At 39.9% G+C, this 27,732-nt stretch overlaps 1 protein-coding gene across 6 annotated transcripts in view; it reads right to left on the bottom strand.

The window, feature by feature from the left end:
• SFMBT2 (Scm like with four mbt domains 2) overlaps positions 1-27,732 on the bottom strand; it is a 222,258-nt gene that overhangs the window by 60,660 nt on the left and 133,866 nt on the right. For all 6 annotated transcript variants that reach the window (XM_061179566.1, XM_061179563.1, XM_061179568.1 and 3 more), the window contains 3 exons: positions 19,849-19,950; positions 15,728-15,875; positions 234-316 (listed from right to left, as the gene is read on the bottom strand). In XM_061179566.1, the coding sequence (XP_061035549.1) occupies positions 234-316; positions 15,728-15,875; positions 19,849-19,950 (333 nt within the window). The remainder of the gene's footprint in view (positions 1-233; positions 317-15,727; positions 15,876-19,848; positions 19,951-27,732) is intronic.

The following is a 27,732-nucleotide window of genomic DNA, read 5'->3' as shown; positions in this document are numbered from 1 at the left end:
AACTTACGACATGTTTAGTAGTCAATCTGTCACTACAACCCAGCGTCGCCCTAACTGACACAAAAACAGAAAGGAGGACTTTTCAAAACTGACGAAAGGTTTAGGATCCCATGGTACAGGGTAACATTCTAACCTCATCTTGTTCAATAAATAAAAAGCAACTTACACGACTTACACAACTCAAGGTGGACAACATTTATGAGAAAAGGCGTAGCAAGAACCGGGCTTCTTACGTTTCTGAAGCAGAAGGGAGGTGCTTCTTCTGTCCCATGCTGCTTGTGATAATCTGCCCAGTCGAAGTCCTGGCCAGAGTAACCTGTGCGTGAGAAAATGCAGATAAAACGCATTAACCAAGCCGCATCTCACACCAGTGAACAGTGCCAGGGTGTGTCGGGAATTTAAAGTAATAAGGGCGGCAAGTACAGGCCCCCTCCCCAAAAGGTGAAGCCCTTTCTCATGTGTGACAACATATTGGATTTTATGAGGGTTCAATGAAATATTGTAGACAGTGTAAAGTACTAAATATAGGTAGGGTGTACCATCATTATCATAATTCGGTGCTTGAAACCAGGTGAAGAAGGGGGGAATTTACCCGTCAGTGCATGTCGGGGCATAGATTTGCTCCGGGGGAGAACAGATGAGACAGAGCATCCCACAGAGCACACCTGCACAAGGCATTTGGCAGAAATACACAACAACACGTGCCTTCATATCAATTCTGAGTTCACATGAACTTACATCTTGACATCTTCGTGGAAACCGTGAGATTTTATTGGAAAACAACACTAGAGGAGAATACTTTTTAAAGAGTAACAGAAGGTAAGACAAATGGCAAAAAAGGAGTTGAGATTCTAGTGGGAAATCCTCCAAAGATATGGAAGTCAGGGAGGAATAAACCTTGCCTTAGAATTGAATCACGGAGGAGGATGGAAAATGAGAACTGGGGAAGGTGGGCCTCTCCGGATGAAGTTTTGGGGGGCACATTTGAGATACTGGGGGAGTTTGAGAACCAACTATTCATATGTACTAACTTTAACGTGGTTTTTTTCTTTCTTTCTTTCTTTCTTTATTCATTTCATTTGGGGGTGAGGGAAGAGGTACATAATTATACAATATATATCAATCTATCGTGACTGCCAAGACAAGACATGGGAGAAGTTTAAAACATAAAACAAGAAAGGAGTTGAGTGTTATGGCTGAACCTAGGTAGGAAAATACCTCTTAATGTGTCATTTGCATTTTCTGTGAACAAAGGAAGGGAATGGAACCAAAAAATACGGTACCAATCAGGATTACCTGAAACTGTGCAAAATGTCCCTATAATCATCACTTACAGTTCTCTCTTCACTGGTTTAAGTATATGTAAAATAAATCTATAAGGGATTTCTTAAGTATATTTTTAAGCCAAGCCCGATTTCTTTGCCCTGTATCATCATAAATTCTACACCTGCAAATTCACTTAACATGGGGAATTCTGTTACTAAATCCACACTTGCAGAAAGACTATAGAAATTCCATATTGAAGAAATTCAAGATACTGTTTGCTTCCTACCTCCACTTGTACAAAATAGTGTCCTTTTCATTAAGTAAGCTCAATTTACTCAATTCTTTAAAAGATGGGGGTGGAGGTTAACCAAGAAGGCAGTTGTCTTCCTGGCCCAGGGACTGACCCTCCCGCTCCCCCCTCCCCTGCCAACCATCAGTGACAGAGCACACCCCCGCAACTTGCTCCTGAGACGTCCCTGTAAAGAGTGAAAGCTCCTCACTACTTTCCAACGAGGAGATAAGACGTCTCAGAGTCCTGAGATGCTGTGTAGTCTTTCTAGCTGGTTTTGAAAAGGTTCTGCACATTCTTCCACATTCCCTTCCTCCCAGACCTTCTGTCCAGAGCTGTCCCTCCAGCCAGAGGGCTCTGGCACCAGAGGTTTCTGGAAGCAACCAAACCAACTTTCTCCTGAACATTTGCAAACAAAGTAAAATGTGTCTTAATCAAGGCACTGCGAATTTCTTTACAATTAATGTAATCGCCCACTTCGAGTACTTTCTCTGCAACTGTTTTGGAGCAAATCCTTGCGTTAATATATAAGAATAGAAGAATTCACCGAAAGACACCTCACACTGGTGAGAAGTCACCTCACTGTATGAAAAGTACTGGACCCGAAAGGAGAACTAGGTGAAGGACCCAGTTCTACCAGGACTTGGATGAACCAAGGTTGAAATAAATTAAGTCTTCCGTCCCTGGCCTTCCCTATCTACCAATCCGCAAAAGAAAGAAAAGAGCTTCAAACTCTCCTCAAGCTGCTGCATTTCATGATTCAGAGCCACTATTACTAATTACTATGGCTACTTAGGATTATTTCCCTTCCCTCTGCGGTTAATTCCCTTCTCTTCTCCTAGGGGAAAAATGTGACAGGTTGGATGAAGAGAGGATATATAACAAGACATTCCCTAGAAGAGCTCTCAAGTGAACAGCTGGAAACAAGCTGAATCCTGCAACAGAAGGACCCGGGTTGTTTAGGCCCACGGCTAACTGGCTTTGTTAAAGTCAAGACCCCGTTCTGTTACATATCTCCTCCCTGGACCTCTGCTACTTCCTGAGTTAGTTTGTGAGCAAAGGAAAATCTTATCAAGATCATGGGGGAAGGGGAGAAACAGGAAAAAAACCCATACAAATGAACAGCAAACCTTTTTCTGAAATAACGTCAAATTTAGGTATTCTGTATGGTCAGTATCTGTTCAGATAAAACTTTCCAACTTAGGGGTCACCCTCTACACCCTATACAGATAGACATTTAGCTGGATTTTCTATCACGTTCATAACCACCAACTTCCAATGGATTTTCAACCCACTCCATAAATGCCAGGCTCACGGTTTCTTGGACCTATATTCAATCTTTCTACATCCAGTCTCCAAGATTCTCTATGGGGAGCCACTTTTAATCTAATAATTTCAGGATATATCCAAGTCTTGCTGGGTACCTAAGCAACAAGCCATTATTCTGTCCCCAGAACTCTCTCCTTTCCTTGAATATTTGAACAGCTTCAACTTCTCCGCCTCCTCGTTCTCTTAGGGAGCTTTATTCACTTCATCACTTAAAATTCTTCTCCTTCAGGCTGATAATGAGCTCGCTTTGTAAGGCATTTTTGTGACAGCTCAGAAAATAACTGTTACATAAAAACAAATTGCTGTGGCTTGTATAATAGAGACAACAGGGGTCAATTATGCTCATTAATCAACAAAGACAGAACAAGAAGTACTAAGGCTTAACCACAGCCAGGAAAGCATGTTTTAAACCCAGGAGGGAGGAAAACACCAGAGGGGAAAAGAAAATAAAAGGAAATCAAAACCCCTTGGGCTATTAAAATTTGCAACAAGCTGCCATCAGACTGTTGAACTTCCAACACTAGGGTTATTTAAGCTTTAATTAGTGTTTATTCTGCATGAAGTTCCAACTATTACAGGTCCAAAAGGAAACAGGTCAATGACCCATTTTTCCTTATGATACAAATTAATTGACATAAAACAGCTCCACTTGCAAACATTTCTATTGGCAGTGCAAGTGGACAATTCTTCTGGAAAACAATTTGGCAGTAAAAAGTCCATGAACTTTGACACAGCAATTTCACTTCTGGAAATGTAACCCATAAAAACAACCCCCAAAACTGATAAAACGTGATACATTAAGATACAATGGCATTATTACTAATAATTCTGATTTTAAAAAGTCTTTATATCCAAAAGTAGAAAATAATGTGAAACTTAGCCAAGTCCATGGAAAGGCATGCAGCCATGAAAATTGCACCTAGTTTACTAAAAAAAATCATGAAAAAATGATTACTGTAACTTTAGATGAAAAGACCGCTATAAGCATACACAGAATTATCAAACTGACATTAAAATATGCAAAAGAAAAGACCTGAGGAAATGTAAGAAAAACTTACAAGGAAATACCAAAATAATTATCTGTGTGGTGGGACTCCTGGATACCTTTTTCTTCTACCTCCTTGTATTTTCCAAGTTTTCACTAATGTTCATGAATTATTTCAATAATACAAAAATTTTGAAAGCATAGCATCTTCACTCTATCTTAAAAGATAATCAAAGCACCGGTCAACCAATCCAGGAATACAGCATGACGACCTCCCCTCAGCCATCCTCCTGCTTCTCCTTTGCTAACAGAATCCTGACTGTATCCAGTTCCTAGAGGAAGTTAGGTCTCTCCTCAGCACCAGGAAGTCAATCATGACAACCCTGAGGCAATCATGGCGGTCTCACGCCCCTTGCCAGTGACTTGGGATGGAGGGAAGGGCAGGGCTTTAAAAAAGATTTCTCTCTCTCAAAAAAAAAGAGACCACCGGAGTAAAAGGTCCTGTTCTGTGCTAGGTGGATATGAAAAAAAAGCACAATCTTAATAAAAAATAAAAATAGCAGAAGAATATCATGTTTGACATCTACCCAAATGACAAAATGAAAAACAATGATACAAATCCACCACTGTAAAGGCTGTCTAAAATAATTACATAGAAATACAAAGTTACATATTCAAGGAAACAGAAATTTGAAAGAATATACACCAAAAGTTATTTTTTCAGGATAGGAAACTTTTCTACTTTTTATCAGAATTTTAAAGAATGCATGCATATTAAATCTGCAGTTTAAAAAAAGTGTTTAGAAATATACCCTGAAGTCCTATAAAGTGGCAATACTTTCTAAAGCAAGGAAATGCATCCATTTCATAACAATTCACTGTAAGTCTCCAGCTTGCTGGACTCTGCTTAGTTGCTGGTAAGACGAGGATGAAAGAGTGACAGACACACGGCATGGTAAGAGTGACGCAGTGGGTAAAGGCAAGGATGGAGGGAGACACGGAGAATGAGGAAAGAAAGCCCTGAAGAAAGCCACCCCTCATGATGGAAGATCACAGAGCTCCAGGGAGATCTTCCACAACTCAGAGAACGTTCACATTCTTGAGGTGCTGGAGCACCTGAGGTTCATAGGAAGCTTCTTTAGCTTCTAGTTCAACGTCTCTTTGAAAGGAAGTATGACACAATCATCTTCAAAGATCAGCAAATAGCAGGACCGAGATACAGGAATGAGAGACAACACGACAGAAACCACGTTATAATAAGAGCAGGTTCTTAACCCTTTCTCAGAAAATCTCATGACTCGTGAGAGCAGCCCTACTGGGCACTTTTCCAGGGCACTGCTCTCCTTACTGAATGGTGGTCTCTCTCCCAAGCCCGAGGCTTTCACTGAGTCCCTCGAACACTTACTCAGGCTTAGCCCATGACAGCATCTCCTTGAGTGAGCCTCACAGCCACCCTGAGTGAGAAGTAGGATGGAGGCGCCCACTGCACAGGTGAGGCAGCAGGATCACACAGTCCTCAGGTGCAGGAGTGCTAGGTCTTTTCCTGAGCAAGTGTTATCAACAACCTCGTCATTGGTTTCATGAGTTTGCTTACAGGGAGCAAGATAAAAACCCTAGTAATTGATTAAAGCATTTCCTTTTGTCCATGTCATTTTTTAAAGAGCTACCCCCCCCCCCCACACCCTTTGGAATCCACCAGCACCCTCCACATTCTCAGCTGATGTTCATTTTCAAGACCTCCCTGATGGAGATCTTGAAAATTTACACGTTCATTTTCCAATCGAACTATTCTGTTTTTACATTCATGGAATAGTGCAGAAAAAAAAGAAAAACAAGGAAAGACGGGGAGGGAAACAAATAAGTCAAGTATAAACACCAGCCATTCCAACTTCCTCATCTTTTAGAATAAATATAAATGTTGAGAAGTATTTAATGCACGTATGGTCACAGCGTGACATGTACATTCCTCCATCTGAGGGCAGGCTCAAAATGTTATTCTGAATCATAAACAGTATTAGGAGATGTAGATATGTCTCCAGGATGGAATCTAACATCATAAAGGCCAACTGTCAATGGCAAAACCATCTTAAGAGTCCTGAAGAACGAAGTAAATTCAGGGATAAGTGAACAAGAGGGAGGCTTAGTTTTCAACAATCAGAAATGTTTCCAGATATTAAAAAAAAACACCCAGAGTTTTAGTCCCCCAAATATTCAATCAAAAGTGCTTTCTGGGGGCTTCCCTGGTGGCGCAGTGGTTGAGAGTCTGCCTGCTAATGCAGGGGACACGGGTTCGAGCCCTGGTCTGGGAAGATCCCACGTGCCGCGGAGCAACTGGGCCCGTGAGCCACAACTACTGAGCCTGCGCGTCTGGAGCCTGTGCTCCGCAGCAAGAGAGGCCACGATGGTGGGAGGCCCGCGCACCGCGATGAAGAGTGGCCCCCGCTTGCCGCAACTGGAGAAAGCCCTCGCACGGAAATGAAGACCCAACACAGCCAAAAATAAATAAATAAATTAAAAAAAAAAAAAAAAAGTGCTTTCTGTTCGAGAATGAATCACAAAGCCAGACATGAGAACATACATCCAAGTCCAGTAACAAGGTGGGCTGATCAATAGTCCCCTCTTAGATGTCAGATGAAATATAATAATAAAAAACTACTTAACAAAAGCCCAGGGATGGAAGACAACCTTGCGCTCAAGGCAGGTGGGCAGCAGGAGCTGAGACTATTATAACGCCTGGACTCAGTCAACAAAAAGGGAACCAGACAATCTTAGCGCCATCCCTGGAGGGAGAAGCAGCGGAGCAGACATGGCTGCCACCTGCCCAGGGTTCTGTTTAGGGGGAGAAAGAGAGGAACCACCTGCTCATCCAAGGCAGTGGCACACACGGCTGTAAGGTCCAACTTTACAATTCTGTATGGTACGGGCTGAGAAATTAATGTAAGATTCACCCGTTAGTTCCTTAAATAATCAGGGACACCTACGTGTACCAGGCATTGTTTTATGTGCTGGGGAAAGGGAAGCGAATAAAAAGATTTTTTAAACCCTCACTTTCTAGTAGGAAGATAAAGTGATAAATACTCTAGGACTTGCAAAAACCCTAAAACACTGGCCAGACGCTAACGCAAAAGCAGACCGAAGAAACCAATCTTTCAGTCTAAAGATTTTGGAACTCCCACAGAAATAACAATCATCACTGAAAATTAGCTCACAATGAAAAATCACAAACCACGGAAGGAAACAAATGAACGTTGAGAGTCAGACAAAACGGACTTTAGAGCAAAACGCTTCACTAGGGATAAAGCGGGTCATCACCAGGAAGTTCTAACCATCCTCACCCTGAATGCCCTAACACAGCTTCAAACACACACACACACACACACACACACACACGTGAAGCTGACAAACCCTCAATCTCAGAATATTTTAATGCACCTTTTAGAAAATTATAGAACAAAAATATAGTGAGAACATATAATATTTGAACAATTCAATGAAAGTTTGACCTAACAGAATGATCTGACATGAAATTTGGTAACACAGCTAAAACAGACACTTCTATACATATATATACATGACCAAAACTGTCTCAAGCAGAAGTGGTAGCCATGACTAAATATATAACCATTGAAGGAAATAAATTCATACTCCATAAAATACAAACTAAAGGAGAACCAGCTCCAGACGGTTTTACAAGCTACTTTCACCAAACCTTCAAGAACCAGCTAAACCGTATCTTCTACAAACTGTTCCTGAGACACACTGCTTAGGAAGGTGACTAGATATGAAATAAATACACAAAAATCAGTGGTATTCTATTAGATTGTTTACAGCCAATAAAAAAGAATAAATTCTAAAAAAAATGTAAACATCTAATTCATAACAGTAAGCTAAAGGACAATGTACCCAGGAAAAAATTCTAGCAAAAAATTCTAGGAAAAGATTTCAAGTTATAGAAAGATAATAAAATAAAATGCCAATTTTCTAAATTAATCTATAAATGCAATGCCAATTAAAATCCAATGGGGTTCTTCATGGAGCCTTTTAAGTTGATTCTAAAATTCACGTACAAGAATAACCTGCCAAAAATAACTAGTCAATTTTGAAAAGGGAGAAAGCAGAGGCATTCACCTGATATCAAGACATATTATAAAGTAAAATCAATTTTAAAAACTGAGGTATTTGTACAGGGATGGACAAACAGAACAATGAAGCAGAATAACTAAGAATAGGATACGGTTCACAACCATAAAGGAACTTGCTATATGCCAGTGGTGGCATTACCAGTCAGAGGGGGAAACAGAAGATTATTCAATAAATGATGCTGAGACAATTAGCGAATTTGAAAATCCAATTCAATTCAAGCCAAAAAAAAAAAAAAACAAGTAAGCAAAACTTTTTTCTCTCCTCATGCCATGCAAAACTTAATTCCAAGTAGGTTAAAGAGCCATATATGGAAATATGGAAACCAAACTGCAAGACTTAAAAAAAATACATAGAAGAACATCAGTAGGAAAGATTTCTAATGACTTTTAAACAAATCAGAACAGAAGCGATGGATATCTGACTACATTATAATTTAATACTTTAATATAATATAAAACACCATTTAACAGTGAAGAAACTGGCCACAGACTAGTGAAACACATTGCTGAGAAAGAATTCATATCAGCCTATATAAAGACTTCCATCATCAGAAGAAAAAAGGGCAAAAATATAATTGACAATTCAAAAGGAACACAAGGTGCCAAGAAGCAGATGATGAAATGTGCAGCTGCACTAGTTAGTGATCAGGAACACGCCACTCACACAAGGAGCCCATCTCCCCGCCATCAGAATGGCAACGTTCAAGCTTAACAATGATCACCTAACAGGGTGGACAATGTAAACTGGGAACTCTCAGATGCTACTGGTGGAAACGTAAACTTGTACAACACAGGAGAGCATGGGGTTATATCCGGGGAATTCCAGCAATTCCAGGTAGGTATAGCCCCAAAGGATCTCTCACACTTGGGTACATGTGCAAAGATCTACATTTGTAGATCTGCAACAGGGAAAACTGGAAATAGCTTAAAAGTCTATCAATGGGAAATGGTTTCAAAAATTAGAGTATATTCAAAAACCAGCTAAAATGAATAAACAATCTACACACAGCAATGAGGAAAAAATCTGCAAAATGCTAATGAATAAAAAAGTTACATAAAGATACACAGGATAGGGCTTCCCTGGTGGTGCAGTGGTTGAGAATCTGCCTGCCGATGCAGGGGACACGGGTTCGAGCCCTGGTCTGGGACGATCCCACATGCCGCGGAGCAACTGGGCCCGTGAGCCACAATTACTGAGCCTGCGCGTCTGGAGCCTGTGCTCCGCAACAAGAGAGGCCACGATAGTGAGAGGCCCGCGCACCGCGATGAAGAGTGGCCCCCACTTGCCGCAACTAGAGAAAGCCCTCGCACAGAAACGAGGACCCAACACAGCCATAAATAAATAAATAAATAAATAAATAAATAAATAAATAAACCCAAAGTTTAAAAAAAAAAAAAAAAGATACACAGGATACACAGAGCATGATGCTGTCTACGTATATATCAAAACAAGACCTACTGTAAAGTGACTGTAATAGAAAACAAGGAGAGACTGCTGCAGAAGCCAAGGCAGTCATGCAGTAAAAGCATAAAATCCTTAGGAAGGTGGTCGTCTTGCGGAGGGGGGTGGAGAGGGTTCCGGGAGAGACGAAGGGAGGGGAATAGAGTGGGGACGGGACTTCAATTCCATTCATTCAATGCTCAACAAACAACAACCGAGAACCCCACACTCTCCTAGCTGCTGGGCTGGAGCAGAGAACAAGACAGAAATGCCTGCCCTCCTCATCTTTCATTTTAGTAGAAAGAAGGATGAAAAGAAAATAAATAAAATATGTATTACTTGTTACCTTCCATGATAAAAGGTTCTATGGAGAAAAGCCATGCAGGGAAGGAGATACAAATGTTGGGGGTGGCGATTTGCTGATTAAACAAGGCAGCCAAGAGAGATGACACCAATTAGGGGACACCTGGGTCAAGACTGAAGAAGCAGGAGGAGTGACCCAAGCAGAGGGAACAGCCAGTGCCAATGTCCTAAGGGGGCGACGTGCTCCACGTTCCAGGAAGGACGAGGAGGCTGGTGTGAATGGGAGGACTGGGGGACATCTTAAGACAGGAGGCCAGACCGGGTAGGCGCTGAAGGCTGTTGTCATGACCTGGACCCTGACTTGACCTCTGAGCCAGGTGGGATGGCCCTGGGAAGGCTAAGCAGAGGAGGGGCGTGTGTGCTTTAGGTTTTAACACCATCAGTCTGACTGCTGTGTTGAGAGTAGGCTGAGAAAACTGGAGGTCACTGGCGTAACCGGGGAGAGACACGATGGTGACCTGGACCAGTGTGGTCTTGATGACACCTGGTCAGATCCTGAGAATATGGTCTGGATTCGCTGACGGACTACATAGGGGGTAAGAAATAGAAGAGTCAAGGTTGACCCGGTCTTCAATTATATCTATGATGCTCTGTTTCATTTTTTAAAACTCTGAATCAAAAACGGCAAAACAGTAGCATCTGCTCAACTGAGGCGGGACATCCATGATATGTTTATTATTTTCTGTCCCCATTGGTCTGTCTGAAATAGGAGATGACAGAAAGGATTAGGTCGCATGAGTCAGTGTCTGAGGAAAAGAGAATACCAATTAGGGTTCACCAATGTGGGTCTTGATAATCATTAAAAAAAACACCTTTACTTCTTAAATTGTGTGAAGTTTGTGTGTCTGTTAAGATGGCCAAAGAGCAGAGACGAAGTGCAAAAATCAGTGACTTACTTTAGCTTTTGCTCACACATTTTACAACAGAAATGGATAGGCTTCACTTGTCTACAAAGATCCCCCTGCTGATTCTGTGACTAATCTTGGGTGTTACATGCCAAGGAGATTAAGGAAATGATTTAAAAATAGCAAGTCATGGTTGGTAACCTATATGCATTTTTGCCTGCTTGATTTATTTACTTGTTTGACCCCGGTTCAGAGCGCCTATAATATTGAATTGTTGTTTGCTGGGTTTCAGCGAATGGGATAAAATCTCCAAGATTCTGTCCTTTGCTTACCAAGAAAGCACATGCTCAAAGACAACACTAAAACATTTCAATCCATTCTAGCTTAGACTATTTGTATATAAAGTTTGGGGATAGATTTTTTTAATAGGAAAGGAGTCAAAATAATGTGAGTAGGGATGTATGTTGCCTGCACATCTCCTCTACCACCCAGGTGTCTTGTTTCATCAGCTGCTTCCCACTGGGGAATGAGTGGGTTACTCTCTTTTGGGGATCAGGCAACACATTGTAACTATAAGCAGAAATCTAAACAATGTAATACTTTCGTGGGAAACATACCTACAAGAAAACATCTAAACTCACTTCTCAACATGTGTAATAAATCCTAAATACTCTCAAAATTCAAGTGAAAAACAACAAACTTTAAAAAAAAAGCATATACTTTCATACATTAATAAAGCAAAGAATGGTGTTGGAAAACATCCCACAGCATGATTCCCAGACCAGGTATTGACACGTAAGACATGTAACAAGTTACTTCAAAAAGAAACCATAAAATCATCACTACCGAAATCACCAGCATCTCTCAATTTTAATTCACTTTAATTACAAAAATAAATATACTTTACTACATATATGGTACATATAAATATATAGTCTCCCCAAATGGTAAGGGAGCTCAGTAATTAAAGCTGTGGCTTTGTTATAATGGCAAACACTTGGAATATTATTCTCTAGAACTGAAATTCTCCAAATGCTTTGACACATAGATCATTCCAGTCATGGGTAAGTCATGGTCCATTGACATCCCTCAGTCCTGCGTAAGGCCACCAAAAAGCCCCCAAATTACAGAGAAGGATGGCTTTTACGAAGGTACCAGTGAGAGAAAACAGCAATAAAGGGTGGATCTGGTTATATAGAAAAAGCATTCAATTTGGGATCTTAAGACTGGGGTTTTAAGCCAAGTTCCGCCCCAAGACTTAAAAAAATCATTTAACACAACTGAGCTTCAATTTCCCCACATATATAATGATTGGAGTTGATGAGATACTCTTTAAGATCCCTTTAGTTATAAAAACCCTCTACTTGTAATATCATATGATTCCTTTTGAATAGATAATACATTCACACTCAGATCAAAAAGAAAAAAAAAAGATTTTAAACGTATTCTGTGAAAAGTCTCATTCCCATCTGCCCTGGTTGCCACCTCCATACCCCACATAGAAGTCATCATTTTCATTAGTTTCTTTTTTTGAATTTTTGAATTTTATTTATTTTTTTATACAGCAGGTTCTTATTAGTTATCCATTTTATGCATATTAGTGTATATATGTCAATCCCAATGTCCCAGTTCATCACCCACCACCACCCACCCCCCACCACTTTCCCCCCTTGGTGTCCATACGTTTGTCCCCTACATCTGTGTCTCTTAGTTTCTTATGCAACCTTCCAGAGTCTCTTTACAGGAATATGTGCAAACATAAATATATATCCTCATTAACCTCTTTTCTAACAAAAAAGACATCATACTATATGACTCACTGATCTGTCACTCACAGTACATCTTGGAGAGCTTCTCATGTCAGTATGTAGAGATTATCCTCATTCTTTTTAACAACTGCATAGTTTTCATTATATAAACATCCAAAATCGACTTAACCAATCCCATACAGACAGGCACTTGGATTTTCCCCAGTCTTTTGCTATTATACATCATGCTGCAGAAAAAACCAAACTTTTATGCATATTACCTGTAAATTGTAAGTTTAAGAGAAATTTCCAGAAGTCGAACTGCTAAGGCAACGGCTAAATGCATCTACAATTTTGGTTAAATTTGCCAAACTGCCTCCCATACGGTTTGTACCCACCTGCGTTTTGCCAGCAAATCTGAGAATCCTGTTTCCTCCACTCTCCCATCAAAACAGAGCCGCTTCTTTCTTTCTCTTTTGGATTTCTTCCTCATCTGAGAAATCCATGCCATCTCAGTATGATTTTTTAATGGGCATTTCTCTTATTATGATGAGTTTACATAAGAGTCGTGATTCTATTACTGTGAAATATCTGCTCATATTCATAAACCTTTTTCTGTAAGTTGTTGCTCTTCTTCTCACTGGTTTATAAATAAAAGCTCTACTATTTCAAGACAACAATCCCACAGCCAAAAGACAACCTCTACAGATTACTGGTGGATCACAATTCCTGAATGCTTCAAGGGTTTAAAAATGGTTACCACTGAGATTTTCTTACTGGAAGGTACTAATCACCATTACTCAATATTTTACAAATAATATATAATATCCATAAAGAAACCTTCCTCTTAGAAAAGGTATGCTTCACTTTCAAAAGGGGAAGGAATAGTTTGGAAGATGACATGAAGACAATTTTATTTCACCAAATATCACAAATACTTGGGTGACAGAAGAAGCAATAATTACGGCTAAACAGTAGGTATAAAAAGCTTAAGACATCAAAATATTTAATATCATAAATATATTTGTACCGCCATTTCACTGCACACTTAAGAGTTCAATTACATTAATACAAAACAATTTTCTGAATATCATGAAATGCCATTATGCAAATAAGCACACCCATTTTCCGAGTTAAGGTCCAAGCTATGTGAACAATCTCGTCTGAAACATATTTAAAATTCTAAAGACCCAGATAAACGTTAAACCTCTGCCATCCATGAATCCAAAATGCATATATAAATGTTTTTCCTATTTTTTTAACTATGTGAGGAGATACCCAACTCATTTTTTAAAAATTCTTAAATAGATCCTATTTTACTAGGAACTAACTAGGAATTTGCAAAGTCCAACCAAGCAACATTTTAAAGATTTTTTTTTTAATCTGGATCATTTCTAAAGTCTTTATTGAATTTGTTACAATAATGCTTCTGGGGTTTTTTTTGTTTTTTTTTAACATCTTTATGGGAGTATAATTGCTTTACAATGGTCTGTTAGTTTCTGCTTTATAACAGAAGTGAATCAGTTATACATCTACATATGTCCCCATATCTCTTCCCTCTTGCATCTCCCTCCCTCCCACCCTCCCTATCCCACCCCTCTAGGTGGTCACAAAGCACTGAGCTGATCTCCCTGTGCCATGCAGCTGCTTCCCACTAGCTATCTATTTTATGTTTGGTAGTGTATATATGTCCATGCCACTCTCTCACTTTGTCCCAGCTTTTTTTATGTTTTGGTTTTTTGGCTGCAAGGAATGTGGGATCTTAGCTCCCTGACCAGAGATCAAACACACACCCCCTGCATTGGAAGGCGAACTCTTCCCAAGCAGCATTTTAGATATCTAGAAAACATCTTTCTTCACTGACATGGGACCCATCCACACACATGCTCTGATTAGAAGTTGGCCTGAGGGCTTTCAAACTCTAAAACTGACCAGCTGCTGAAACTTCACAGCAGGAAAAGACTTCTCTTCCCTACCACCAATAGATGTTTACAGCATAGAACTTGTACCATCATTTAAAAGATTATAAAAATATTTGGACATGTGTCATGTCTTTGATTCTGCAGAGTACCTGTGGAATACCAGGGGTGTCCTCATTTAACCGTCTTGAAAAACTGAAGCACACTGATTTGGATAGTCACCTCTAGGCACCCAAATGGACACAAACACTGAGGCCACGTGAACTGGAGCCCTCACCACCCACTAATGAGCACAGAACCAGAAGCCTGACCTCCTGTCCTGCTACTTACTAAGCCTGGGGTCCTGGGCAGGTTACATAAACTCTCTGGAACTAAGTTTCCTCAGAGGGCAATCCTCATTTTGAAGATTCAGTGAGTTTGGCACTGAAAACAGTGGAATCAGTGTTCTGTAGAAGTTCACCACAGTATAATTAGACTGCATTCCATTACTGAAGAACTTTAAGGGGAAGAAGCACCAGCTGCATGGAAATAATTCAAAAGAATCTCCTCCATAGGGATGAGGATGGAGCGTAAGTTAGGATAAAAGCCCAGGGAAGGACAGTCACGCCATAGGTAAGTTAGGTGCAGCACAATTAAAGTACAAGTAATCCAATCTCTGGTGATCTGAAAAGGTTAGCATAAAACCCCTGCTTTATTTGAGATTATCTGTTAAAATCTCCACTGAAGTTTATTTTTCTACTCTCATTCTGCTTTTGTCTTCTATCATTCCCTTTCTTTTCCTTCCCATCTTCTCACCTTTCTCCTTGCTGCATCTTTCCTGGATAAACCTTAGACCTATAGCAACAACAAATCACGTTCCTAAAGTACAGCATGGTACTTACTGACATGTGGTTTATGGGTCTCAACTTAAAATGACTTTAATGCAACCTGGTTCCCAACTTAATTATTGTCATGTCTTATGGCATCAAAGTGTTGGAAATCTGAAAGCAACTGGGCTCTGGGGAAAATTCAACTTACTGGAAATAAAAATGTAAAGAAATGCTTCATTGGTATGTTGTTGCCTTTTTAAAGCCACTTCTCTTCCACGTTCAAGTTTTCAACCCCGATCACTTAGCAATACTGTACCCTTTCTCAACACACAGCAGCAACACAGCTGCCAATCATACAATAACAGACAGGGAACAATGGTTTATGGAGAAGCCCAGGGCCACACACACCTCCACAGGGGAGGGAGCTGTACAGACTCCTATGTCAGGCTAACCATGAAACACACTATTTTCTCACTACATCTAAAACGTTTACAGCGTAAACTTCTCCAGATTAACAAAAGCATCACTTCAGTGACAATACGACGCCTTCCTGAATCACCCAAACCCTGTAAATTTTCACAGAATACAAACCTTTGGGAGGTGTGAGATTGACTCCGTTTTTAAGGCACCACTGTACTGGTAAAATCCCCAAAGAATCTGCATGGCACAGCATCGAGAGTTTACTAGGTTCTGGTCTGAGGTCATCAATAGTCACTTGAAAAAAACGATTGTTAAAAACCTGAAAGAAAAGACAATAGAGCCTGGGGTTAATTCCTTGAGATTAACATATAAGACTCGTAAGAAATAGTGGCACAGCTTCCAAATGCAGTAAGTATATTTCATCCCAATGACCGCAGCACAGACTGGAATTTCAATGTATATTACGAAAGTGGTCCAGTTGCGAAAAAGTTAGTTGATCATTGTGGTCATATTAATGGAAAGTAAACAAACAACTAGAATATGTCGGAGACAGAGAAGGAAAAACATCAGCATGACTTTATAGAAGTAAACCAACAGCCAAAGCCAGAGGAAAAACAAGCTGGTGAAATAAGACAGACAAACCCTAGCCAAGATGGGACCATCTCCACCATCTGGCTCAGAGATGTCTAGCCTCACCTTGCGTCCCATCCCTCCAACCCAAGAGGAAATCACTCACACCGGGCATGTCCTTACTCAATATTCTCACAAGTCTAAATAGCCCACTCCACTGTCCGTGTATTTTTCAAGATGTGTCCCCAAAGTCACTACTGCTGGAACGACCCCCCCTCCGCCCCCGCCTCACTCCGTGTTCTGGCACAGCGTCAGACGTGAACCTCTGAACTGAAAATTCTCATTCCCTCCTGTGGTCTGATACCACATCTATCTCTCCCAATAGACCTCAAGTCCTTTGAGGACAGCCTCCTGTTTGTTACTCATCAAGATATTCCCACAATGCATAGCAAACGCTTTGTACATTGGAACTGGTTAAACACCTACTTGAGTATAAGGAAAAAAGTCAATGAGGAAAAGAAACAAAACAAGACATGCTGATGGAAAAAGCAGAGTGCAAAAATCAGGTGGACAGCCACACTGAGAAGCATGATGGATTTAAAGAATGTAGAATGTGAAACAGGCCAGAGGCAAAAAATCGCTTTCCCAACTCAACAGACATAAAGCAGTCTTTCTTAGGAAACTTAACCCTCTTACTAAGCTCTGATTCCTGGCTCCTTCATTTACAAAACACTTTGTGGAAGCAACCTGGTTCAAAGCTAAGCAGGAGGAGTGAACTCACCTCTGTTCTTCTTGATGTTAACTCCAGTAACTCGTTAGAAATCTGCTGCCTGAGATTTGCTTTTGGAAACAGCCTTGAAGGAGCAAAGGATCAAGCTTCCCCTTCTCAGGGAGGCCGTTCCTGGTAGCCCGAATTAAAATCACATCTTCCTTCCTTCCACTCCAACACGCTAGAGGTCCCTTCCCTGATGCCCCTTTCTCCTTAGCATTTAACATACTTTATTTCCTTATTAATTTTATTTATCGTCTGTCTCCCCCCATCAAAATATAAGCTCTGTAAGAGCAGGGACTTTATGTTCCCAGCATCCAGAACAGTGCCTACAAATGCTCAGTAAATATTTGTTAAATTAATGTGATCTAGACCCTCATGCATACACGCACACACATACTCACACAGAGATGTATCATATAATTCTGGAGGCAGGATCCCTTAGCAAAACTGGACTGTGTAAGAATAGGCACTAAGGAATCTCCAAGCCTATGAAAATGCACGTTCCTGTGCACACACTTCAGAGGAAAAGCTAAATTAAGTTCCTTCAAATCCATCAGGGTTCATGGTCCCAAATGGTTCAGAGACACTGGTCCATCTGGTCCAGAACCACAGGCCTCAGAATCAAAGCCCAGAGCAGTTGGCCAACTTGCCCAAGACTGTGCAGCTCAGAGCGAGCAGACCTAGAAACAGAACCCAACACGTGTAAAATTTCAGGATACTTTGTCTAAACCATACATCTCACATACACAGATGATATTCTCCCCATCACGTCAACACAGTCCCCCTGTAGGGCCAAAGGTTGGTCATTTAATACTGAATCTGCTATGTGCTTCTCTGCTTTCTTGTCTATTTGTTATTTATTTCTTTGTGCCATGAACAGTTGTGCCGTGAAGAAAAGCCCCAAGGAAGATAAAAATGAAATTTTCATTAGGATGAGTACTTAACAACAGCACAGTGTGTTATAGTCTCAAACGTAATATTCTAAAACCTTTTCCAATGTTAATAGAAATAAATTTAATTATAAACAGCTTCTACATTAAGAATATTCTACTACTTCATGACCTGTAGGTGAGTCCTGCACCTGGGGAGGTGCCGACCCAAGTTCTAAGAGGCAGCAGTACACGGCCAGTAAGAGGAGGGAGGAGGAAGAAGGAAGGATAAATGCGAAACAGAATGACTTAAGTACTTTATCTTAGGTACGAAGGGTAAGAAAAAATAAAATGAAAAGTGACTTAAAAACCAGAGAAAATACCTCCTCACCCCCAACCTCCAATAACATGTATTTAGAGAGAAGATTCTTTTTTGTGAAAACCAAACTACTGTCCCTGGAAGTCTATTCAATGAGATGAAGATATCTGGGCTGAAACTAATGATAATTAGGATGTCACATTCTAACATTATGTATTACAATTATTTAAAGGTAGAAAAATGTGAGAGTCGACCACTGACAGACTGCACCTCGGTTTGGTTTATTTTATAAACACCAGGTGAAGATGACACCACGGCCTCTTAGAATGAGAAGAGGATGACACCTACCCAGATAAATGGGCAGCTGGTATTACCGAATCACCTGCTTGGAACAAAGAGGAATTCCAGCCAGGGTTCAACAAGGTATCACTCCTTAGTTTTGGAAAAATGTGCCAACTACCAGAACACACAATAAGAACCCTAAAGGCCATTTCAAATAAAAAGGTTATAAATGAATGGTGTATGAACTCTTGCACTTCAACCCGAGATGATCATTCAAAGCATAAGTCATTATTTGTTCTATGCAGCTATCCTTTAAATAAATTGCTTTAACAGTTACAAAATAATCTATGTTCACTAAAGAAAAAGATCTTTAGAAAAGAAGAAAAGGACGTTTCATTATAACCATTTCCCATATTCTGTAATACATGATCACCACTGTATTTCTCAAATTCTACCAAATCTTGAATAAAATCTTAAATAAAAAAGCATGACTCAAACAACTTCATACTATTAATCACATTAACAATCCCATCTCCTTCAGAAAAAGAAATTAAAATGGAATTGACTTTTGAACCCCAGGAAATGCACGGAAAGCCGTTAAGTAAAACAGATGTTGGCTAAGAATCTTAGTTTGTTGGTTTCTCCCACCATTAACAGGACATAAATGGTGTGTGTGTGTGTGTATATATGTATATACATATATACATTTTTAAGGTAGAAACACATACTTTATATGTTATGATAGGTAACTTCGTTGAGATTTCTTTGATGCAGAAGGGAAATTATAATCTTAAAAGACTATCAAGGCCATAATAAAAATGTCTTTGCGTGAAACGGTACTTTCATTTTAAATCTACGAATCTTAGACGTATGACTTTTCCTTTAGTCAATGAAAGCAGATGAGAGAAAGGAAGTGAATCGCTGATCCCCTGGAGATGGGAACTTGCTTTTTGCCATTTTCAAATATTTGCAAAATAGATCATATGAACTATTATCAGTGCAGCAGGAGGGCCAAGTTACTATTACAAAGATTACAAACTCATCAGTGGTTTCTTCTCACGAGCACAGGGACAAATGGCAGTTTCCATGTCACTGTGGTTAGTAAGAGAAGGTGGCACCTACTCAGTGGCTGAGTTCACTGCTGTGAACTCACAGCTGAGCATCTGAATCTTCCTCCAAGTCTCTGCAGGACACGAGCGTCTGCATCCTGTACTATCGGAGGGCAAGTGAAGTTCACCCCACCCATTGCAAGAGGAGGCATCTGACCACACTCGCTCGGATATCAGTGATAAAAAGGGAGCTTGAGACACTGTACTGGAGAGGAGGCCTGTACTGTACTGGAGAGGAGGCCCTCCTCCTTGGGTTTACTTGCGTCACCACAGATCCCCACACGAGCCTATTTCATCTGGTTGGCTTGGAGTAGAAAGACTTACTGGACCCACTCCGGAGGTGGAGGTGAAAAGCAAGGGAGGGACCTCACCTTGGTCACTGATGCAGGACAGATGTGAAAGGGCTCCCTCACGTTCACTGTTTCTAGCTTCATCCCAACTGTGAAGAAATGGCTTCTCAAATCTGCATGGTCCTACGGGGAAAAGGACGAAAATATTAAAAGCAATGGTATTGTAAGCTAACTCGGTAACTGTCTGGATGCTTTCCTTGATCGTTTTAGTGGGCGACTGAGATCGGATTGAAATAATTAACCCTCCCCCATTTCAGATTTCTAATTATGGCAAGATATCACGGATTTAATTATTTTCTGCAGGCTCAATTGCTTTTCCAAGGGAGAAACAAGCCTTGGTGGCCAGGCTTAAATTTATACTAAGCAAAAAAAATTCACACCGCACAGCTTTGATCTTCCTAGGGGCCATCAGGAAAGCTCGGCAGGGTAATAGAAGCGATCAGTCATCTAAAACACGGCAGAGGCCTCCTCAGAAAACATGGCCTCTTGCTACCGGAGTCACTTCGCAGGCTTCGGGGAGGATCTTTTGGGGGATACAGCTTGTCTTCTGTGCTGAAGAGCACTCAGGTTATCAGTTACTGGTACTGATATTGGTCCTTGGACATGTGGGTATAGAAGACTCCAAAACAGCCCTGTGCCCAATCAGAACCCGTCTCCTGCTCTATAAAGATGAGCCACACCCCCCGTTTAATAGGCGCCTGGCAGTTTTATAGACAATTCACAGCAAACTTATGTGTGTGAGTGGAGCTTTCCTGCCTTCTCAAGAAAACAAATTTCAATAACCACTTTAGCTACACAGCAACAGATGAAGCTGGCGGGACTCTGGACACCAGGATTTATCTTGCAGAGATGAAGGTCACCTCATAACTCACAGGCTGTATAAACAGTAGTGGATAAATAAATGTCTCTGCAGCCTGTCCCTGAGGAAATAATAGCTGCAAGTAAATCCTCCTGTTTCTAAATACATCAGTTGGGTGAGAAGTACAAAAATATCTGGGGATCTATGACTTTCTTTTATCTGCCAATGTAAAGTGGATTTTTAAAAAATTTTTATTGAAATATAGTTGATTTATGATGTTAGTTTCAGGTGTACAGCAAAGTGATTCAGTTATACATACATACATATATTCTTTTTCAGATTTTTTTCCATTATAGATTATTACAAGATATTGAGTAGAGTTCCCTGTGCTACACAGCAGGTCCTTGTTGGTTATCTATTCTACATACAGTCATGTGTATATTTTAATCCCAAACTCCTAAGTTATCCACCCCCCACTCTGGTAACCATAAGTTTGTTTTCTATGTCTGTGACTCTATTTCTGTTTCGTAAATATGGTGTGTGTGTGTATATATATACGTGGAATATTACTCAGCCGTAAAAGAAAAAATGAAATAATGTCATTTGCAGCAACATGGATGGACCTAGAGATGATCATACTATGTGAAGTAAGTCAGACAAAGACAAATATCATACGATATCGCCTATATGTGGAACCTAAAGTGGATTTTTCATTAATTCAAGGATGCCATTCTAAATACATCCAACTCTGAGGACCGTGCGGAGCCCACAGGGCTATGCCTGCTCCTCCCACAAAAGCTGATCAGAACAGGACAGTGTATGACACCAGATCCCCTTATTAAACTCACCACCACCACTTTGCCTTACCAAAGCAGGTACAGAATGTAAATGCCTATAGAACCACAAGGACCTGTCATTTCTCCTGTGGCCACAGCTGCCTGCAAGTCTCCGTACCCAGTGGGTGAGCAATAAATGCTGGGTCTGGCTGGAGCACACGGTGCCTCGTGCAGGGAGGGGGTTGATCAGAACGAGGCGGGTGATGTGCTCCGTGGGCAAGGACTTGTATGACAAAAACTCGTTGAACTTAACAATCATCACTTGACTAAAAAATATTCTTAGGTACAGGAGACGATTTCCTTTTTTTATTACTGAAAATAAAGCATTTACTTTGAAAGGTGGCTTGGAAAAGGAATCAAAAGAAACAGCATAGAGATTTAATGCAAATCAACACACATCACCCCAAACACCAAGGCAGAGCCAGAAACCACAGGTGTTAATACAAAAGTAGGAAACCCAAAATGACTGAAAGAAAAGATTAAAAGTTAACGCTCTCAGCAAACATCAACGCACCCCAGTGTCTCACTATCAATAAGAACTGAATCACAAAAGTGGATTTTGCAGATAAATATTTTTTCCATTTTAGGCACAAAACCCTTTAACCTTCTGAAAAGAGGAATTATTCTAAAATTAAGACATACTATAAAACGTTGCTTGAATGTACTCAACAAGTTTATCAAGCAATCGTTATGATATTATTTGGTATTACATAAATGTCCTCAGGCACTAATGACACGTGTAGCTACGATAAACGGGCAAGATGAATGTACTATTTTCACGGAAGTTCTTCCGTTTCCCTTTGCTAGCAATGTCCTTCCTTGCTGCAGTGTCTCTCCCATTACTCACAGCTACAAGGCTAAACGTTCTTGAGATGCGGTTCACCAATAACAGGAAACTCATGCCTGTTCCCTGGCTGCCTCTAACACTAGGGCTCTCCTTGCAATTTTGATCTCTCACCTGCTCTCCCATTTGCTTCTCCTTTTGTTTCTGCTGTAGGGCTGCCCTGACAGCATTCTGGGCTTCTGGTCTACCCACTGTCCGAATCCCCTCTTGATTTCAGACTGTGTGCCCACTCTTTGACCCACATACTTTTGTCCCTCCCTCTGCACTCTGAGTAGAGTCAGCTTTCTAAGTAGGGTTGACCCATAACCCCCAGGCACTTTCTACATCCCAGGCTCTCACTGTGACCTTGACCACTGACTTGAAGTCTTTAGCCAAGTCTACACCCATCCCATACCTCTGCCAGAAGGTTGCTCAATCACAGCTCCCAATGCTGGGCTGGAAACCCTAAAGCCCCCAGGAACCCTACACTAATAATTGTCCTTTACCTGCTGCCTTACTTGATTCACAGTTGATTCACAGTTGGGACCTGCCTTTCCTTAGAAATAAAGCATACAAGCTTACGACAGCAATCTGGTCCTCAGATAACTTTCTCTTTTTAAGGCTGTGGACTCTATTATAAATGTTGTGGACTCTATTATAAATGTTTATCGTTAATGATTCCATGGCACCCTGCATCAAACAGTACCTCTAGGTTAAGAGGGGATCACTTTGTGCAGATACCACATATTTTCTTACTTCTTTGTAGATGCCCCTGTGCTCCCTTGTCAACCTCTGAGAGTCTCTCTCTCTGCTCATACATAAGAAATACCACCCACCTCAAAATCATCCACGGCCACATGTGGGGTGAAAATAAAATGTTAATGACATATTTTTAAACAATTGAAATATTGTTGACAATGTTCTGTTCTGATGACATTAAAATATTAAACAGTTTAAAAATAATGCCTAGTGAACAAAGTTTTAGAAACAAGTTTTCCCTTGTGAATCATGGCTCAGATTTCCTGCACCTTAAATTATTTCTACTAGGTTTCAGTTGCAAGCACACAAATTTCTTACTTGTGGAAATGCATCTGTTTTTGTTCCAAACTATGTGAAAACTCTTAAACTCTCTTGTTTAATATACTGAAAAAGAAGCCGGACATTTTGGGAGGTAGCTGCATACACACATAGGTTTTTTATATTTTGGTCTCAAATATCCATATCTATCTGTTATACCTTATTAAACTTGAGCTCCAAATTTCAGAAAGGAACTTGAAAACTATAAAATACATCCCTTTATCCCCAGCCCTAACTTCCACTTTCTGAAGGTCACTTTTTAATCAGCATTTAAAAGGAAAAAAAAAAGAAAACTCCTGGTAATACTGTGTACAAGTCCCACCAGTTTCAAAAGCAAGTCAACAAAATGAAAAATTTTTAAATCCAAGAGCAAAGACCCATAATGATTATGAGTTTGATTATGATTATAAATCTGCTACTCGAATATTTATGTTATTCATGAACGGGGAATGCCAGAAACTTTGAACTCGAGAGGAAGGGCAGTATTTTCTAAAAGGGCTTGCCCATTAGATTTCTGGTCACTGGAAATCTTTAAAACACATGACTGTTAGCCATGTAGTACATGCAACATTTTCCAGTCAATGCCAAACCCTCTCATTTACGTTATGCAGTTCATTCAAGAAAGATGCCAAGAAATAATTATTGAATTAAGCTGGAGAAACATCAAAAACTAGATTTCTTGACATCCATTCTGATTCTATATTCTATCATTCATTCATTCATTTGTTCAGCATTCATTAGAAACCACTGGGGTTCCACACACCATGCCACTAGGTGATGCACAGAATACACACAAAAACTGCATTTGTCAAAAGGGAGAAGGAAAAGACATGAAGAACAGCTACGGAAGATCCAGGTTTGGAAAAAATTTCAGAACAAACACTATTTTTACTTGTAGCATCAAAAAATTATAATCACCAAGATGACGGCAGTCCAGGGATTTAAAGGAGTGAACCTTAATTTTGAATATAAAAAGCATGAGACTTAGAATGGCAAAGAAAAGATTCTGAGAAGGTGGAACAGTAAATTTAGTTAGGGAGACTGGGTCTTAAGATACTGGATTGAGGCTTTTAAGTCTGATTTCAGAGGCAAAAGGAGTCGTTCGGCACTCCTAACAAACATAGAGATTTTTATGATAAAAAATTCAACACCAGTTAATTTCTAAATAAGCCAATACACAGACCATCTGAGCTCTTTGTGTGTATAAATGTACATCTATATTAGTATATAAGAAAGGGTACAGATATTCTCATTGAAAAACAAATTTATCACTCCTAGACCATTTACTTCAGGCTGTTAATGCAGTCAGAGTACATGCACTCATTTACAAACACCAGCTAATCATTCTCAATTCTAAGTGGGGAGAGGGAGACAGAGACAGAGACAGAGAGACACAGAGAGAGTTCCTGGTCCCTGAAATGATTCACAAAACCGATTATCTACTGAGAGATAATGGGAAATTGACTGTGGGTTGAAAGATACATTCTGGCCTTTGCAAAGCTCTAGAGAATCCTTCACACCTCTAAATTATTGGATCAAGAATGATGTTATTCCTGAGATCAGGAGTAAGTAGTAAATCCTCAGGACATTTACAAATGTGCCTGTCACATTCATGAAATACTGTTTATTCAAACGAACTGGAGTCCAGTTAAATTGTTTACAGAAAAACTCCTTAAGACAGGCTGGCAATGTCATTCCCATCTCCACTCATGGCTACACATTTTATTTTTGCCCTGAAGTAGTTTTATATTGATCAGAAGTAAAATACCATTCATTTTATTGGAGGGCTGTCTTACTAGCCTACCTTAACAATCGCTCTTCAGGGAACCTTATTTTCAGTTGAATGACAATGTAAAAGAGATCATATACACATCAACTTCCGTAATCCACATGAATTTCATCAGCTTTCTTCTCTCCTGACCCCACGGAGCTTTCACTCACTCCTACTAAGATACACTGACTGCACCGAGAGTAGCTTGGTTTGGTTTATAATATTCAAGCCGGTAGAAAGAGTAACAGCAATGAACATACTGTAAATACATGTGAGCACTTTCCTTGTATTATTATTTTCCCCTCACAACAGACTATGTGGTAGGATCCATCTTAGAGAGGAAACTGGGGCACAGAGAAGTTAAGTTACCTAAGCAAGAACACACAGCTAACAAGAGGAGCCAGGACTCAAATCCATGTGGTCTGACGCTAAGTACATGATCTAGCCATCAGATTACCTAGTTGTGTGTGATTAGCTATCAGGTTATGGCACAGACCGGGAAGCAAAGACCAAAATGGATCTTTGCGTTTTTTATTGCTAATGGTAAACAAACAAACAAACAAAACCCTTATAACCTATAAGCTCCTAAGATGCTATCTCAAAGACAGATATTGCCAAGTTAAAAAGCGATAGCTATGAATACTGACCACTTACTGAAAACCTCCAATTTCTGCTGTCAATTCACAGCACTTTTCAATGGTTTATGAAAAAACCGTCAGAGAGAAAATTTTGACACTAAAATTACCTCCCAATGTTTATATATAAAGTCAATCAGTCTTTATCAACAATGAACCATTATTTTTTTACTAACTGCCTTCGTGTTCTTTAAGCCACGAAGATTTAAAAAATGTGTCCAGTAAATGCCTATGATGCTCTACAAGTTATCCATCATTGATACCTATCTCTCATAACATTATCAATGTGAACCCAGACAGGTTTACCTGATAAATGTGGTTCATCTAGTAAACGTCCCCAGCTGCAAAGTCCCCATGAGTCTCAACCTGCCAGTGGTATTTTTCAATACCCTATGTTAAGCACTAACCTGTGTACTGAATGAAGAAAAAAAAAAGAGGATGTGGTTCCCGACATTGAGAAGCTTGAAATTTAGTTAGAAAATGACAGAGATGTGATAAATACAAGTACAACGCTGGAAAAAGAAGTCTGGACAAAACACAACATAGCTGGTTGTTCTACCTTTACAGTTTGGCTGGTGTCCCACTTTATTTCACCTGTGAGACAGAGGACATCAGACAACCTCAGAGCATTCCCAGGTACACACTGGTCCCCTAAGTGCCTCTGAAGGGACTACCAGCCCTGAGAAGAAAGCACAACCTGACTCTGGAAGAATCAAGCATCGCTATTTAAGAAACACTACTGTACAGAGCTGCCTTAATATTGGTCATTGGCAGAACGACGTAGCTTCAGGGTAAATACTGAGGTTCTCTATGAAACAGATAAGTGACGGCGTATTAATCTATGGAAGGAGGAGAAGAGTATTACTAATTGAGAGACAGAAGACAAGGAAAAAGAAAGAACATTCGATCGTCTTAGGTTCAACTCATCTCTCAAATGCCTCCTGGATCTTAACCCACTGCTCTCCATTTACTTTAGAGGCTGGAAGCATTGCCAATTACGCTCTTACAATTTAGTATGTGCTATGATCACAGACTCCCAAGACAGCTGATGCTTCTTGCCAGCCCTGCTTCATTAGATAAATACACCCCACACGATATAAAAATATGAAGAATGTGGCACAGGGGAGAGGGAGTTCAAACTAATTAACACAACACAATTAAAATGCACTTGGTGAGGATATTCATGTAAGAAAAGCAGTGCCTCATTCCCTGTGCAGAAACCTAATTCTTACAGCCTGAGTTCCACAATCAAATGCTCCAGGAATTTCCTTAGTGGTGGCCATCTGATCCTCAATCTTTAATCCTCCGGTTTTCTTTTTGCTTATGTTGATATAAAAAAAAAATGGACAAAAAAACTGATAATGCAATTCAACCCGCCTCCACATTTTTTTTAAGTACTAAAATCTTTGAGTGCATCATACACAAAAACACTGCACCATATAATTTTTTCAATTCCAACATGCCAGTTTTTGGTCCGCAGGGACCTCAAACATTGCATAGGCATCTTTTCAAAGGCCTCAATTAATTTGCATAATTTCCAAGAACAGGCTTCAGAAAAGTCAAAGGAAGGTTTTAATTAGCACTACATTCAAATCAATATATAATGACCTAGGCTTTATTCATATCAGCATGCTATGTTATGCTTAAAAAAACAAATCCAATGCAGTTCATCATACTGTTCCTCTTTTTGTTTTACCAAAGATCTAGTGCTCATATGTTCATTAGATAATTACCCTCATTATATTAATTTCATCTAAAAATGGACATTAGGATGCCAGCATTTATTAAATCAATAGCATTATTATATTTCAATTCCGTTGCACTGAATTAAACTCAGCCAATGAAATATTTATAACAAAAAGGTAATAAAAAATCTATAAGCTGAACACTAATAAGCGTTTCCATTTTTTTACTTACAGCTGTAAGCAGCAATTTTATCAATTAGTCCTGCATTCAATCAAGTT

The sequence above is a fragment of the Eubalaena glacialis genome, chromosome 2, assembly GCF_028564815.1.
Source record: "Eubalaena glacialis isolate mEubGla1 chromosome 2, mEubGla1.1.hap2.+ XY, whole genome shotgun sequence".
Taxonomy (NCBI): domain Eukaryota; kingdom Metazoa; phylum Chordata; class Mammalia; order Artiodactyla; family Balaenidae; genus Eubalaena; species Eubalaena glacialis.
The sequence above is the reverse complement of the archived record's forward strand: the minus strand, read 5'-3'. Positions and strand labels throughout refer to the sequence as shown.